The 16,604-nt window shown below is 36.6% G+C and overlaps 1 protein-coding gene across 1 annotated transcript in view; it reads right to left on the bottom strand.

The window, feature by feature from the left end:
* Positions 1–16,039, bottom strand: part of Ap1ar (adaptor related protein complex 1 associated regulatory protein) — a 41,740-nt gene extending 25,701 nt beyond the window's left edge. Inside the window, exon 1 of the mRNA XM_026389680.2 lies at positions 15,640–16,039. Coding sequence (XP_026245465.1) covers positions 15,640–15,722 — 83 coding nt within the window. The 5' untranslated portion in view covers positions 15,723–16,039. The remainder of the gene's footprint in view (positions 1–15,639) is intronic.
* Between the last annotated feature and the right edge of the window lie 565 nt (positions 16,040–16,604).

Genomic DNA, 16,604 nt, shown 5'->3' with positions numbered 1-16,604 from the left:
CCTGGGATGACCAATTTGAATACTTTGTATTATGTGTATATAGAGAGAGTTAGTAGGTTCAGTGAAAGAGAATGTCATATTGTCATGACTAAAGGATAAAAGTAGCAATGAAATTATAGTTATGTACCTTTTCTTTCTTTCTTCTTTTTTTCTGGTGACAATCTTTATCTGCTGATAGATGCAAAACAGTTCTTTTTTGCCTACTCAAGAGATCACTGGTAAACTGTAGAAGATTCTGTATTGTTCCACAGATCTTCTGGAACATACCAACTACAAACACAATATCCTTAATCCTCTTACTATTTAGTGCATCCACTCCTGTCTTTTTCATTCTCAAACAAAATCATAAATGAGCTGAGCCTCCCAGTAGCTCTGTATTCTGGCATTAGGATTCCAGCTTTGGGTCACATAAGCTTCTCTCCCTGCAACCTTCACTTTATTCCCTTGAATGAAGACTGTCTCTGATTACTCTATTTCCCCTTCCGGGCTTACCAACTTGTATAAATGAACAGTTCAGTAATACTAGGTAGCCCAATCAATATAAGCCATCAATCAGTATGAAATAAAGCCGAAAAAAGCTTATATAGAACACTATCAAAACTCAGGGAAGTAATTACTCAACTACATTTACATTTGATGGCAGTATGCTATTCTGTTCAAATTTTACATACATAAGGTAATTTTAGTAGAAGCCAAAGGTGGTGTTCATTGTAAATGTCTCCCTTATCCATCCCCTGTATCCACAACCGGCACCTTGAGGACAATCATGTCATTACATGGCTCTGACTGAATATCTGACCCAGCCAGTCGTCCCCCACATCTCATTTGATTGGCTTGGGTTATTCAGAGACAGAGACAATGTGCTCCTAAAAGACCTCAAGAGCTGCTGGAGATTATGATTCCTATTAATCTGCAACAAGAGGAATGAAATCAACTGAAAGAGTGCTCTCTCTGATAGTACTGAAGTCATCTCTAAGGAGCTGGTACATCTCTGCCTGGCTCACAGTTCACTACTTGAGAAACTTAATATTTCTATAATAAACTCCTTTGCTTAAAATGTTTGATCTGGGCTTCTGTTCCTACAAAGTCCTGACTAAAAAATAAACATGATTCAAAGAGATACCATGACAAATAAACCAGAAAGCAGAATGTTAAAAATGTTAAAAAATATTTAAAAAACCTCAAATTGTTCTTTTGAAGTAGACTGAGACCTCATTCACAAAGACACATACGTTGACTCCTATTACCATAAATGCTAAGATTATATTGATAGGTTCAAATAAATATTCAATTTGACAAACTTGGGCAACATTTTTATCAAAGAAGCTTTATTTGAGATATAGCTGAAAATAAGGTCAATATAATAATAATATATATATATATGTTTTTATGAATTATAGATGTTTGTTTTTATTTGTTTGAACATTGCTGGCACCTGTATAGAACCCCCAAATGTGCAGCAAGTATTAAAAAATATTAAATTTGATCACTGATATTTTGCCAAATTTAGCCATATAAAAACCATAGTTTTTTTCCATATTTTCCATTTTCTCACATGATACATATTTTAAAAGTGATTAGAAAGCCAACTGTTTGTAAGTACCATTTCAAATGTCAGAGAGCTCTAAATTACTTAAAAAGCTAATGAAAGAAATTAATACTAAAATATTACTGGATCCTTAAAAGCCCAACAAATTTGAAATATAACCTTTTTAGTGTTTCCTGTGATGAATATTCCTGACCTTTTATATTTTCTACCTCATGATTTTGTTCTAAAGGGAGGAGCAGGCTCTTGGCAATTCTTCACTATTTGCTGCAGGTAAAGATGAAACTAAGTGAAAGGTAAGCAGAACAACTGGGGTGGGAAATGTTCGGACTGAATACTTCAAAGAGTGAAGTTATCATTTACAGAGTTGAGAAAGGCTAGAAAAGGAGGTAATTTTGGATACCTAGAGCCTGACATTGTTACAAAGTTAGAGTTTGGGTAACAGTTCTCTAACAATAAATTTCAAACCTATAAATTAACATGAATATCAGTCCCAAAACTCCTTAACAATACTTTCCTATAATTAACCCTGGTGTTACTTCTCAATTCCAGATCAATAAAAGCACTTTTCTTTTCCTCCTTGCTTCAACCCAGGAAACCTGGCTTGGGGTGAATTTCAGTGGTATAACACTTGTCTAGCATGTGCAAGGTACTGGGTTCAATTCCAGCAACATGCCAATTAATAAATAAATAACATCAAACACAGGAAATTCATCTTTTTTTTTCTTTTCCTATCCCAAGGAATGTTGACTGCAAAGATGGCAATGTCAGCACTTTTCTCCCATACATATACTTCATATTATCACCAATAAATACATAATGCTTACTATTTTTATGGATTTTACTGCTAATCACTATGGAAAAGTAGAACAATAAGCAAAAATTAAAACTAAACAATACCTAATGAATCCATAACTTTAGCATTCTAAGTTACCTTAAAGAAAAAGGTTTAAGACTCCTAGGTTTTACGACTTAAATGAAAATAGAAGTTAATCTTCCTTTAAAAATTCATTATGAAGAGAAAATAGAAGAACAGCTTAAATGGGACTGCAAAACTGGCTATTGGGTGTGTTGGGGCAGGGTGGGTCACAGGACTTTTCTTATTCAGTTCTCCCAGGTCTTCAATGAAAGGTGAGTTTTGGAAAAATTGGAAACAAAATGAGTAAAAGTACAATATCTATTGCAAAAACTTGACTCCTGATTATTGTTAGTTCACAGAAATAACAAGAACATTTTCCTTTCTTCAATTTAAAGGAAAAAAAATCAGTACTTTATTGACCTGATGTTTTCAGCTACATATGATGCTATAAAAATCAAATTAACAAGCTATTAGTATAATGGAGAGCAAAGAGAGATTTACATTACTGAGTCCTTACAAAGGCCCTTAAAAAGGGGCAGAAACTAAAGGTTTTTTTTTGTATTTTTTTTTTGTATTTTATATACATTTCAAAAACACACTGATTTTGAAGACTGAGTATAAAAAATGTAAAATATCTAACTCCAATAACTCTAAGCTCTTTTTAATATATTCTATAGTCAAATACAGAAAAATAACTTTTAGATCTTCTTCAATTAATCCTCTCCCTAAATTTAATCGATCACACTTCAGCAGCTGAAAACAATGCTGTGCATGTTCCAATACAGTTTAGAATCTAAAAGTATGCTCATTTTATATGTAAGACTGGTCATAGCATATGCTTAGCCTACTCTAAAAGAAAATCATTTTGTATTATATACAAAACATTTATGATTTTTTTATTAATCATAAATGACTATTATTTGTAAAGAGTTTTTCACAAAATGTTAGCAAAAGAAAATCTGGTTTAATATTTTCAATCATAACTGATTAGGATCTAAAAATAAAGGAGAATAGCCATCCTACTTTCTTAGAACTATTGTTAGCATATAAGTGGGTCATACTGTACGAAGCTCCCTAAATTTACTTAAAAAAATTATTAGCACAGAGCAGTTTAAGATTTTTCTATTATGTAAACATTGCTTAAAAATAAAAATGGAAAGCTAAAACCCCCAATTCTCTGGATTCATATTTGTAACATTTGACTAAAGTTACTGAATCTTTATTCATTTACTATGATAACACAACAATGCCTTTTGCAAACTCCCAAGTTCATTACACCAGATATTCTTGGAGGTGTGAATGTTTTAAGTATTGCAGGAAATAACATAAGAAAATGACAATAGTAAATCTAGGGAGGCAGCCCCAACTCTTGGGCAAAACTCAATAGTTAAGTTATTATTAGTGATACCTTTAACAGTTCAGGTAGAAAAAGAGGGGAAAAAAAGTATGAGTCCCTGAACTATATACAATATATAAAAATATCTCAACTAATAGATTTATTAGTCCTAACAATTCTAGTTTAATAAAGAAGTCATTCACATAGTTGGGTAAGAAATAATCACCTTGTTAAAAATGAATATTATTGAGATTCACCCTCAGGTTGACACAGAGCTCAGGGGCTATATTCTATTATGCTCACCTATGTGTTTATATTTGTGCCAATAATACAGGGTTTTAATTATTAGAACTTGTTAACTGATAGGACAATTTCAACGTTCTTCAAAATCTGTGGAATCAGTTTGTTATGATTTTCACTGGAATTGCACTGAACTTCTGGTCAATTGATAAAGAATATCTTAAGCATGGGGAGTCTTTCTAACCATGAACACAGTATTCCCTCCATTTATTTAATAGGATTTAAAAAAAATTGTTCTAGTCTATCACTAATTTATTCCTAGTTTCCTTGTTATCATAGAAGATAATTTAAAAATATGCATTATTTATTTGTTGCTGGTATATAGGAATACAATAAAGTTTTAATGGAAATATGAGCTAGCATTTCACATTAATATGTTGGGGAAAAGAAGTCTCTGATAATATCAAATGTTAGGGGAATGACGGATATCCATTGTTGGTGAAAACATAAATTGGTATAATTTGAAAAAGTTTGGGGCATTTTCTAGTACATTTGAATGTGTATAAGCTACAACCCTGAAATTCCACTTGTAGTTATATATACCTAAGGAATCTAGTACAAATATACCTGAATGTTAACTGAAGCAGTAATAGCAAAAAACAAACAAACAAAAACCAACCCTGAAAATAACAGAAATGCCCATCAACAGAATGGATAAGCTAATTATGGTTTATTCATGTTATGAAACACTACACAGGAAGAGAAATAAGTAAATGAACTGGAACTATACACATGAAAATGGGAATTGTGAATGAACACTCTAGGTAAGAATCACTATCCTTGATCAAAGATAATCCTATAGAGCAAATAAAACCAATGTTTATTGTATTTGAAGTAATTATAGAAAAATAGGAATACAATTCTTTCTTTCAACTTAGGAGAATAAACCAGCCTTAGTAGTTAGTTGCTCTGGCAAGTGCCAAGAACCACAAGAGTCCTAGATAAATAAGTGGGCATAAATGCATAGAGTGAATGCATGAATAATGTATGCAATCAAATATGAGGCTAGGTAAGTAATGATGACAGCTTGGATTAGGGTGGTGTGAGAAAAGTGGATAGATTAAAAAAATGAGAAGATAAAAATCATGAGGTTTTTGCGGATGGAATGGAAATCAAGAGATGATGGGAAGCATTGGCAGAATTTCAACAGAAATATAATATGAAAGCAGAAATCTAGGGTGGAAGAACAAGAGAAAAATAAATTTGGTAAATCCAAGACATACCACTTCCAGAAGTGAAAGGACAAGGTATATAAAGTGATGTGAGATGCTAGAGAGTCTTCTAGAAATATAGCCATATCACAAGAGCCAGCTGTGAAGAAAATGGTAATGTCACATCGTATAGTATAGTTAGTTACATTTAACTTTCAGGAATTCAGTCACATGCCCTGGAGGGTAGGGGAAGGTGAGAAATGATGTGGGCAACAACCAACCATTCTATTCTAGAGTATATATACTCAGTTGTCAATTGGGGTGAAAGGTGAGCAACTGAAACTAAAAGGCTCCCAAAAATGACTTAAGAAAAATAAAAGTGCATTTTCCTTTTATTAATAGTCAGGAACTCTCCAAAATCATCCATAGACATTCATTTATATATAATCCTTATCACCTCAAGAGCTGTCTCTAAATGAAATGAAACAGGTTTCTTTATATCCATTTTGCTGCTACTGAGATGTGAAAATGTATTTAAAACATGTCAAGGATTTTAGAGAAGTTGAAAAGAGAGGTAATGGTTGGTTCCTGGGGCCTATCCTCTAATCAATGGTGGCATATAAAAAAATTTGGAAGAGCTTGAATATAATATGGTACAGGAGTGGAGATTCTTATAAACATATTTACTTATCTATGTTATCAAGGTAGATAACAAGATAATCTTTTTTTAAGGTTAAAATCTGTCTTGTTGAGAACAGACTTAAAGTATAGTTTTTTATGCTTCTCATGTTATTTTGCATAGCAGGTAAATACTTTTTTAATGTAAAACTAAAAATCTCTCAAAAATTCTACATTGCTATTGTTCCTTCTCTTCACATTCTTCTATACTGCATCTGTTAAAATACAGAAAGAAAGTCTTTTCCTATATCTTCTATTTGACAGTATAAATAAATGATGAAGAATCGGGGTAAATGGTTCCAAAGTTTATTAAAAATTAAAAGCTTCCCATGACTCCTTTTTTCCCCCCTGAACAAAAGACTGGAAAGGTTATAAATCAGATGCCTGGCAAAAACTATGAGAAAGATAATGATGGACACATTATTTTTCAATTATTATTAAATATTTCAGTGGAGGTTTAACCAATCAAATCTAAAGAGATAAGATCAATAGAGTTTTCCAGGCAGGAACAGCATCAACACAGGTGGTGTCATGGTTAATTTCATTAGCCTGACTAGACTACCAGATACCCAGGTATCTGTTTAAAATATTATTTCTGTGTGTATTTGCAAGGGTGTTGTGGAACAGATTATCATTTGAATTGGTGGACCTAGTAAAGGAAAAGGTCCTTTCTAATTTGGGTAGGCATTAGCCAATCTGCTGAGGGCCTGAATAGAACAAAAAAAGGTGGGGGATGGTGGAATTCTCTCTCCTGCACTGCTTAAGCTAAGATCTTCCTTGGTCTTCTGCTGCCCATGGACTGGGACTTAGACCACTGGCTTTCCAGAGTCTTCAGCCTGCAAAGGGAAGACAATGGGACTTAACCTCTACAACAGCATGAGCCAATTCCTCATAATAAATCTCATTTAATATCCATATAAAGGTACAGCTATTGGCAGATATACAGGTATCTCCTACTGGTTCTGGTTTTTGGAAAACCCTAACATATGTAGTAAGAGTAAAGTAACAATACTTACTGTTTAATAAGCTCCTCCTAATGAAGACAAATTCAGGAAGAACAGATACTCAGAAAATCAATTTTATGCCTTGAAAGAGAGGAAGCAAATCTTCTCTCTGAACATATTAAAGACAGAAAATGGGCTTAAAAAAATTAGTCATTGCCCTTTAAGAGCCTGATTTAGAAGAATTTAGTAACTAGAAAGGACCTTAAAGGTCTTTTATTTCTCATTCACCTTCTGCAGTCTGTGTGCAGCACCTGATATTACTCACCACTTTCTTCTTTTGAAAACTGTTGTCATTTATGCATCTATGATACTGAATTTTTAAATCTTATTCCTATTTTTCACTGGGTTACTGAATGACAGGCATAACTACAAATTTAAAATATAAAAATGAATAAAAATTGATCCATGTGCCCAAGATGCTTATAGTTGAACAGGGTAGTCATGCAGATATATTAATAACTATTTTGCTTTGAGAGGGAAATGTTTAGATTAAGGATACAAAAAAAAATCACATTGAAGAAGAGGAATTTAGATAGGTCCCAAGAAAGGGAAAGAGGGGATCATAGAGAAAGGACTAAAAGCAAGGGGGAGTGAAAAGAACATCACTTTAAAAAAAAACTGTATTCACTAATTCAGTCAACAACTTTTTACTGAAAATGGACTACCAATGAGGCACTTAAGTAGGAGGTGAGTGTTTAAGGGTAAGCAAAACCCAGCATTAGCTCCTTCCTTTACTTTGAGAACAGAAGATAGACATTAACTAAATAATCTTATCATTTGAAGGATAATCATAACCTGAGGAAATACTCAGAAGAAAACATCATTCCATGATAATGTGAACTCTTATCACCTAAGGGGCTGGGAATGGAAAGACTTCTGTGGGGAATAATTCTTAAACTAGCATCTAAGAGAAGAGTGAGTAGAAGTTACTTAAATAAAAATAGATTCAAGGCAGAGTGTGACACAGATAATAAAACAACAACAACAACAACAAAAGTAGGCAAGGAATAGACAATGTAGAGTCTTGGATGTTAACATTAAAGATTCTAAAGATTTTGGTCTTTAGACAGCCTTAAAAATAATTTTGTGCTGTGCTTGTGTCACAGATTTACATCTAAGATCTCATAATCTCCAGGATGCAGGAAAAAAGTCAGGAATAGATGTGGGTAGATCCACTTGGTAGTTTATTCCCTCAGTTAATAAATACTTATTAAGGACCTATTATATGGCAAGCACTGCTGGAGTACTGCAGATATGGGAATAAACAAAGTCCCTGACCTCAGGCAATTTATACAGGAGCAATGGACAAGAGCAAATAAGTACTTAGTCTACAAAGTCATAGAATGGCAAATCCTATGAAGGAAAATAAAGTAGAGCCAGAGAATGGTGAAGGAGGAAGGCTGCTATTTTAACACAGCATATTAGAGATCCAGGCAACACAAGATGACAGCTTGGATTAAGATGGCAGCAGAAAGAGAAGTGGGTGGATTAAAAAGCTATTTAGAAAGTACAGAAAAACACCTGGTCCTGAAGATAGATTGGAAGTGTGGGATGATGCGGAGTAGCATCAAAGACAACTTCTAGGTTAGCAGCTATATGCATGCTATACTCTGAGGAGTACAGACAGTGAGAAGAGTCTAATACATTTTGAAGGACTCCAATATGTAATGACTGAGAAGAAAACGAACATATGCAGGGGACAGAGATTCAAGGAAAGAGGTAGCAGGAAAGGGGAACATTAGATTACTTTGAAGACTAAGTGAGAAGAAAACGGAAACATGAAGACAAGACAAGACAAATCTTAAGCTGTTAAATGGAAGACGTAGCAGATAGGAAAACAGCTGGCAGGAGACTTCGGATCTAACTAAGTTCTAATGGTTCCTTCTCTTTGTTTTTTGGAGTAGAAAGATACAAGCTCAAAAGGTACCACCATGAGTGCAGAACTACAATACGGAAGACAACAAGGTCTTTACTGAGGCAGAGGACGGAAAGATGTAGGCAACATTCAGAAGGAATTATCTGTAGGACTTTATACCCTGGGTTTGGAGGGTGAATGAAAGAGAGGAGTTTAATATGATTTTCAGGCTCACAGAATGTTTACACTCAGGAGAGGAAACAAAGTCATAATGTTAGGGCTTACAAAGAGAAAAGGGTTATGAGAAGGAAATAAAGATAGTTCGGCTTTGTAAAATGAATTTTAAGTTATATTTGATATCCAAGTGGAAATATTCAGGAGGCAACTATATATTTCAGAACTCAGCATGAAATGACTGAGCTCATTAGTATATGGGTAGAGGTAAAGTCATATGTTTTCACACCATTACCCAAAAAGCACATTAAAGAGAAAAATACATTAAGGAAGAATATAGTAAGGTTCAGAAGAGAGCCTTAGGGAATCTTTAAGCTGTAACACTGAATGTACAAGATATTCATATCCATTTAAATTCACTACTGCTTTCTTTCCCAACTTCTAAGATGTCAACAGAAATGTCTTACACTTTCGTATTTTCAAAGCTAGTAAACATGCAAAACACCAACATGAATCTCTTACAACTAACACTATCAATTACTGTACTTCAGTGACATACATTATGCTAAAATATTTTTAAATTTTTCATTGTGACTCTAAATGGTCTCCTAAAGAGTCAACATAAAGAGGCATGAGTATATGGGGGTGTTTTTGCCAAAGTTAGGGAATTATCTTGAGATCCAAAAAAGAAACTGAAGGACAGAAGAAATCTCTGTTTTGTAGATCCTATAAGTCCATAGATAATGCTATTCATTCAACAAACATTTGATACTGAGAATGAGAAGAGATAAAGATAAAAATACAGTATTGGAATGTAAGGACTCTCGGCCAATATCATGCTACCTACCAGGAGTTGGTAAACTATGGTCCATGACCAAGTCTACTATCTGTTTCTGTTGATAAGGTTTTATTGGAATATTGTCACTACCCATTTCTTGATACATTGCTACAGCTGTTCTTGCACTAAAACAGCAAAGCTGAGAAATTACAACAGAGACTTTACAGTCTGACAAGCCTAAAATACATATTATCTAACCATTTACAGGAAAAGTTTACCAACCCCTGATGTAGAACCTGAAGAAAACATTATTTCCTCAGGGAGAAAATGTTATCTTGCGGGGCTGGAGCAAATTTTATAGGAAAAGTAATATATAAAGATAAGTAAATATGCACCCAAACCAGGAAATGAGGAAGGAAGAAATATCACATATAAAAGCACAGGGTGAGAGAACACTGTATTTTAAGAGAACAGGAACACTCACAGTTCATCTGGTACAGAGAAGACTGAGGATGTGGCAAGTGAGCGAACAGCAAAGAATAAGGCTAGCAAAACAGGGTAAGTTTAAGTTACCTCTTCAGAAGTTTAAACTTGATATTACTCAATTCAAGGATAATAATTAATCAAAAAAGTTAAAATACTAAGATTTCTGAAGGAGCTAATTTTTTGGAATTAGAATAGCTTCAATGTTATTCTTTTGTTTCTCACTGATTTGTATTGACATGATTTTTCTAAACGAGAAGACAAAGATTATAGATACCCTAATGCACAACTGCCATCATCCTGAGTATACCAACAGACGTTATGTTGCATATTTGAATACTATGCAATTCGTCATGGCTGTCACAGGATGAAAAAAAAAACTGAGAAATTTTAACTGTAGGAAACAGGAAGCAGAAAGCAGTTATAAATAATGGACTGGCACCATCCAATATGGGTTTTAGGAAACCTGACTCCAGCGACAGAAAAGGAAGATGGGCAGAGAGATACTATAAGGAAAGTAGCCTGGAAGCTACTAACGAGACAAAAGGAGAGACAATGTTTAAGGCACAAGCACAGTGGAAGGAAACAGGTTCTGCAGAGATTGAACAGAATATCTGCAGGAGTATCTCTTCAGTTGGCAACTGAAAATAGGTGAATGCAGGTGAGATTTGGAAGTGGTAGTTGTTCAAAATTGTAGAAATGGATGAAATTTTTTCTGGGAAATGTTAGCACACAGGTGAAGGGAATCAATAAAGGGAAAATACAGGAAAACTCCATATTATTAATAAGTAGATACAGTAAGAATAGCTAGGAGATCAGAAGGAAAAAAAAAGATAAAAGTGATGCTACATGTAATTTTGTAATACCCTGAGAGTCTCCTTCCATTTCCATGCAGTTTCCCTTCTCTCTCCCTTTCCCTCCCACCTCTCATCCCTGTTTAATGTTAGTCTTCTTCTCATGCTCTTCTTCCCTACTCTGTTCTTAGTTACTCTCCTTATATCAAAGAAGACATTTGGCATTTTTTTTTTAGGGACTGGCTAGCTTCACTTAGCATAATCTGCTCTAATGCCATCCATTTTCCTGCAAATTCTATGATTTTGTCATTTTTTAATGCAGAGTAATACTCCATTGTGTATAAATGCCACATTTTTTTTTATCCATTCGTCTATTGAAGGGCATCTAGATTGCTTCCACAGTCTTGCTATTGTGAATTGTGCTGCTATGAACATCAATGTAGCAGTGTCCCTGTAGCATGCTCTTTTTAGGTCTTTAGGGAATAGACCGAGAAGGGGAATAGCTGGGTCAAATGGTGGTTCCATTCCCAGCTTTCCCAGGAATCTCCACACTGCTTTCCAAATTGGCTGCACCAATTTGCAGTCCCACCAGCAACATACAAGCGTACCCTTTTCCCCACATCCTCGCCAGCACTTGTTGTTTGACTTCAGAATGGCTGCCAATCTTACTGGAGTGAGATGGTATCTTAGGGTGGTTTTGATTTGCATTTCTCTGACTGCTAGAGATGGTGAGCATTTTTTCATGTACTTGTTGATTGATTGTATGTCCTCCTCTGAGAAGTGTCTGTTCAGGTCCTTGGCCCATTTGTTGATTGGGTTATTTGTTATCTTATTGTCTAATTTTTTGAGTTCTTTGTATACTCTGGATATTAGGGCTCTATCTGAAGTGTGAGGAGTAAAGATTTGTTCCCAGGATGTAGGCTCCCTGTTTACCTCTCTTATTGTTTCTTTTGCTGAGAAAAAACTTTTTAGTTTGAGTAAAGGGAAAAATAATACAAGGGGGAGAAATGAATTACAGTAGAGGGGGTAGAGAGAGAAGAGGGGAGGGGAGGGGAGGGGAGGGGAGGGGAGGGGGGATAGTAGAGGATAGGAAAGGCAGCAGAATACAACAGACATGAGTATGTCAATATGTAAATCAGTGGATGTGTAACTGATGTGATTCTGCAATCTGTATACAGGGTAAAAATGGGAGTTCATAACCCACTTGAATCAAAGTGTGAAATATGATATATCAAGAACTATGTAATGTTTTGAACAACCAATAAAAAAAAAGAAAAAAAAAGTGATGCTACAGAGGTCAAGAGCACAATTTCAATAGCTCGTCACACAGAATAAAGTCAGGTTTTTGAGATATGTTCAATGATCTTCCAGTAACAAAGTACAAGATAGTATCTGGAGAGGTAACAACCAAATGATTATATACAGAATAAAGAGTCATGAGATATTCCTTAGAAAGGAAAAGGGATCTGAATTCAGAGGGCTGCAATCCCATTCTTCTATCTTATTAGACAAGTTAAATTTTCTAAGCTTCAGTTTTTAACCTATAATACTTGTATAGGTTGAAATAATTAATCCCAAAATCCTAAATATTTCATGAAAGGATCCCAAATCAGAAACTTTCTGAGCTTTGACACAATGTCATAAGTGGGAAATTCCACACCTGACTTCACATGATAGGCAGCAGTCAAAATGCAGATGCACTAAAAATACTATAAAAATTACTTTCAGGCTATCTGTACAAGGTATAAATGAAACATAAATAAGTTTTGTATTTCCAATTGGATCCCATCCCTAAATTATCTCATTATGTGTATGCAAATATCCTAAAATCTACAAAAATCTAAAATCTGAAGTTCTTCTTGTTTCAAGCATTTTGGCTATGGGATACTCAATATGTGATAGTACTTATTTCTTCATAGGAGCGTGATGAGGAATGAATGAGGAAATATAAAGTACTTAGAACAGTGCCTGGTGCATACAAGTAATGAGTAAAATATTATTAATGTTATTTTTACTGAGAAAGGAAAACCATGAAATCATGGAAACTATTGCCTAAGGTAACTCTGCTACTTGGAGCCAAAAGGGCGAACAACTGTTAAATATTGAGGAGGATAAAAAACATAATCGTACCCTTAAACTATAGAACATAAGAACTGGAACCACTGTGTGCAATTATAAAGCAAAGTAAAGATGGGAATTAATACACAATACAATAAAACATAACTGGGGTCTCTGAGAAAAAATAAAACTAAGAAAGGGACACAAAGTCTCCATGAAAGTTTTCTAATACTGCCCAAAGAAACAGAACTAACCAGCAGGTGGAGCTCTCTAGAATGTGTTGGCAGGCTAAATTTCAGTGAAGGATAACTCATTATGTCTAAATTTTATTTCTTATAAGATATTTTTTAAAACCCTATTTTATCACCAAATAACTTTATTAGCAGTAAGATTTCCAATATATACTTCAACACTGATACTAATATTTTGACTAGCCAACAGATATTCTAGAATATAAAATTCTAGAATTCTGTAGTATTTTTGGTTAACTCTGGTTTTGAGACTGGATAAGAGTGATCTGATTTTGAGTACTCCTGGGAAATCTGCAAGAGTAAGACACCAGGCTTTGCATCATAAAGCACTCCTGTGAAGTCCAGTTTGAATCAGCCTAAGAAAACCCAGTAAGCCCTATTTTTCTACCTGTGGTCACTACCATGACAAAACCAAATCAAGCTTTTGTTAACTATGCCTTAAGGAAAATCAAAACTTACTAGGTGGGTAAAAATAGCAACCAAATCGAGAGACAAAGTTTAACCTTATTGTGTAAATAATTATATCTACCTGTCTAAATGTTTTCAAAAAGCTGCTAGAAAAATGTTAAGATTAATATTAAACAGTAAATTATCAAAGGATTCAAGTAAGGAAACTGTCAAAACTTGTGTTTTTGGATTAAAAGAAATAGGATCAATATTGATTGTATGGTTTCAGATGACAGCATCTACAACTCCCAGATTAAAAAAACAAACAAACAACAACAACAAAAAAAAAAACCCATGTTTCAATGACATTTAAACATGGACATTTAACACACTGATTTCCTCCAGCTCATGTGCTCAGGGACCAGAATCTACACTTTTAATACATAATTAGTTTGTAAAATCTCTGTGATAAAACAAAAATTCCACAAAATCTATATAATGTAGTCCAAAGGTAAACAGTAATTTTTGCCTACCCATTCAGAATTAAGACCCTCCCTCCTTTCTAAAGGTTAGAATTTAACCTCCTCAACACAAAGACAAACAATAAAAAAGGCAAATATCCTACTATTGTGTGCATGTAGTCCTTAGGGAAGCCTATTTAAACAACATAATTCTATGGGTGCACACACATACACACACACAAAAGTTAGAGGTAAATTAGAAGATTGTGGATGACAAGATAAAAGAGCAATCATGCTCCTCTTAACAGTGATAGTAATAATTCAGGGAAACCAAAAGACTAAATCAGGCAGAAAAATCTGTAAATCCTTATAACTTCCATTCCAGGGACATTCAGAGTAAAACCTTAAACTACTTTGTATCAGTGAGATGATACAATGTCTGGTTGATAAGTAAATCATATTATATTTTATGAGACCTTCATTACCCAATGGCTCAAATTATAATCATCTGATTTCTGCATGTTTATGCTGAACATCTTATTACTTAATACTATTGGCTAAGTGGGGCAGATGCTGAAAACTCAGCAATGTTTCAAAAAGTGCAAAATAGTTTATTCCTTACATAAAGTGGCTTGGTTCAGATTTTCCAATTGTAGGTCTGGATTCCTGAGAGATAGTTATTAACAACAAAGTCAACTCCAAAGGGATTTGCCCCAATTTTCTCAACACTCTATTAAATAAAACACAAAAATGGAATATAAAAATTTTTACTCTATGGTGTGGATAGAAAAACCTTAGCATATTCGCAGTTTCACTCAAGGAGTGAGGTTCAGAAACACTTGGATTTACCTAGTGTGCGTGTGGGTAGCAGTCACTGCATGGCATTCCCCTCCAAATTTCAAAATAAAATAATGTGAAAAAAATGACATCCTGTCTCTCTTGTCATCAGTACCAAAAATCTGAATGCCCAATGGAAACTCAGCAATTTAGCAACTCCTTCTATCAAAAAGTTCACCAGTGCCTGGAATCTTATTTTATTTCTGCATCCAGATGACTTCTACTTAAAATCCATCTGAGGCATTAACTTTGGAGCCAAATTCTCATCTCCTCTGTCAGGACTAAAGAGGAGATCAAATACAGCGATATACCGACTTTGGAATTAAACCCAAACTCAATGTAGGGTGTGTCCAGGTAGCTGTAGAGCCGGTCCTCCTGCCCATCAGCGTGAGAGTGCACCAGCTTCCTCGAGATGATGCCTCCCGTGACTGCTTCCCGCGTGACAAGGAGTCTTGCTGGGGGTGGCAGGAGCCACACCCCGCCCCCTCCTCAACCTCTTTTGCGAGGAGGCCCACAGACCGCCCCCTAGCAGGGCCTCCACGACCATCATCCCACTCGACGCCTGTTAAGCTGTAAGGATAGCAAGGCTCTCGGACCCTCCTAACAGATGGGCAACACTGAGAGGGTTCCCCGGCCAGAAGCTGGAGAGGTGTCTCTCGGGCTGGGCCAGTCCCCTAGCGGGCTTACCCTCCGCCGCCTCCTACACGCTGCAGCCGCCCCGCTTCCTTGCGGAGCAGCCCGAAGCACTGCGTCCAGCAGCAGTTCCCCATCGCATGCCGCCCAGGTGCCGCCGCTGCTCCTCCTCCTCCGGCTCAAAGCCCAAACCCAGGCCCGGCAGCCGCATCCGCGCGGCACGAGCCGAAGGTGGGTTCAGGGAGCTAGGGCGGGCCGGCCGGAGCGCGGCAGCGTGAGGGGCTGGGGCAACGGGAGGGACCAGGCGCTCGGAACAAAGGCAGCGGTTAGTCCAGAGGCCCCCAAGCCGTGGCCGCGCGAGAGAGGTGCGCCGGGCTGCGGGGTTTCGACTGCCTGGCCAGCAGCATGGCCTTCTCGCCTCAGCCCCCAGCCCAAGACGAGTGACCGCCTCCGGCCGCCGCAGTAGGCCAGTCCCGGGGAGTCGTGCGCGCAGGCCCCGCCTTCCCGCGAGCCAGGCCCGAGCTCGGAAGCCGAGGCTGCCACACCCCCGGCCACTCCTGGGCCCCGATTGGGCTCCCTTCTTCTGCAGCCCCGCCTCCTCCGGCGACCGGTCCTTGCCTCACTTCCGCCAGCCTCAGCCTCCGCCTCTGACCCGGCTCGATGGCTGGGTGTAGGTGTTGTATTTGTCGGACCTTGACCGGACTAGAAAGTTTCCTTCTCTTCTTGCAGTTTCTGGGCTCGGGGCCCCGAGCGCGCTGAGTGTCGTATCGTTAAGGTTCAGCCTTCGAACTTTGTACTAAAGCCCTGGGAGCGTCTCCCTAGAGCCCCAGGCCGGAAAGCAATGAATGTGAAAGGCATTTCTCTGCAGCATATGCTTCGTTTTTGTTAATATACAACCATCGTTGGGAATAGAAATGGATTGAAATTATGCTGAGCGCACCAATGATTTCTTTTTCTGGATCTCATCACAATTTCCATACCCGCTGTCAGTGTACTAAAGGAATTTATTAATGGTGCAC

This window comes from Urocitellus parryii, chromosome 10 (assembly GCF_045843805.1).
Source record: "Urocitellus parryii isolate mUroPar1 chromosome 10, mUroPar1.hap1, whole genome shotgun sequence".
Classification (NCBI taxonomy): Eukaryota; Metazoa; Chordata; class Mammalia; order Rodentia; family Sciuridae; genus Urocitellus; species Urocitellus parryii.
The sequence above is the reverse complement of the archived record's forward strand: the minus strand, read 5'-3'. Positions and strand labels throughout refer to the sequence as shown.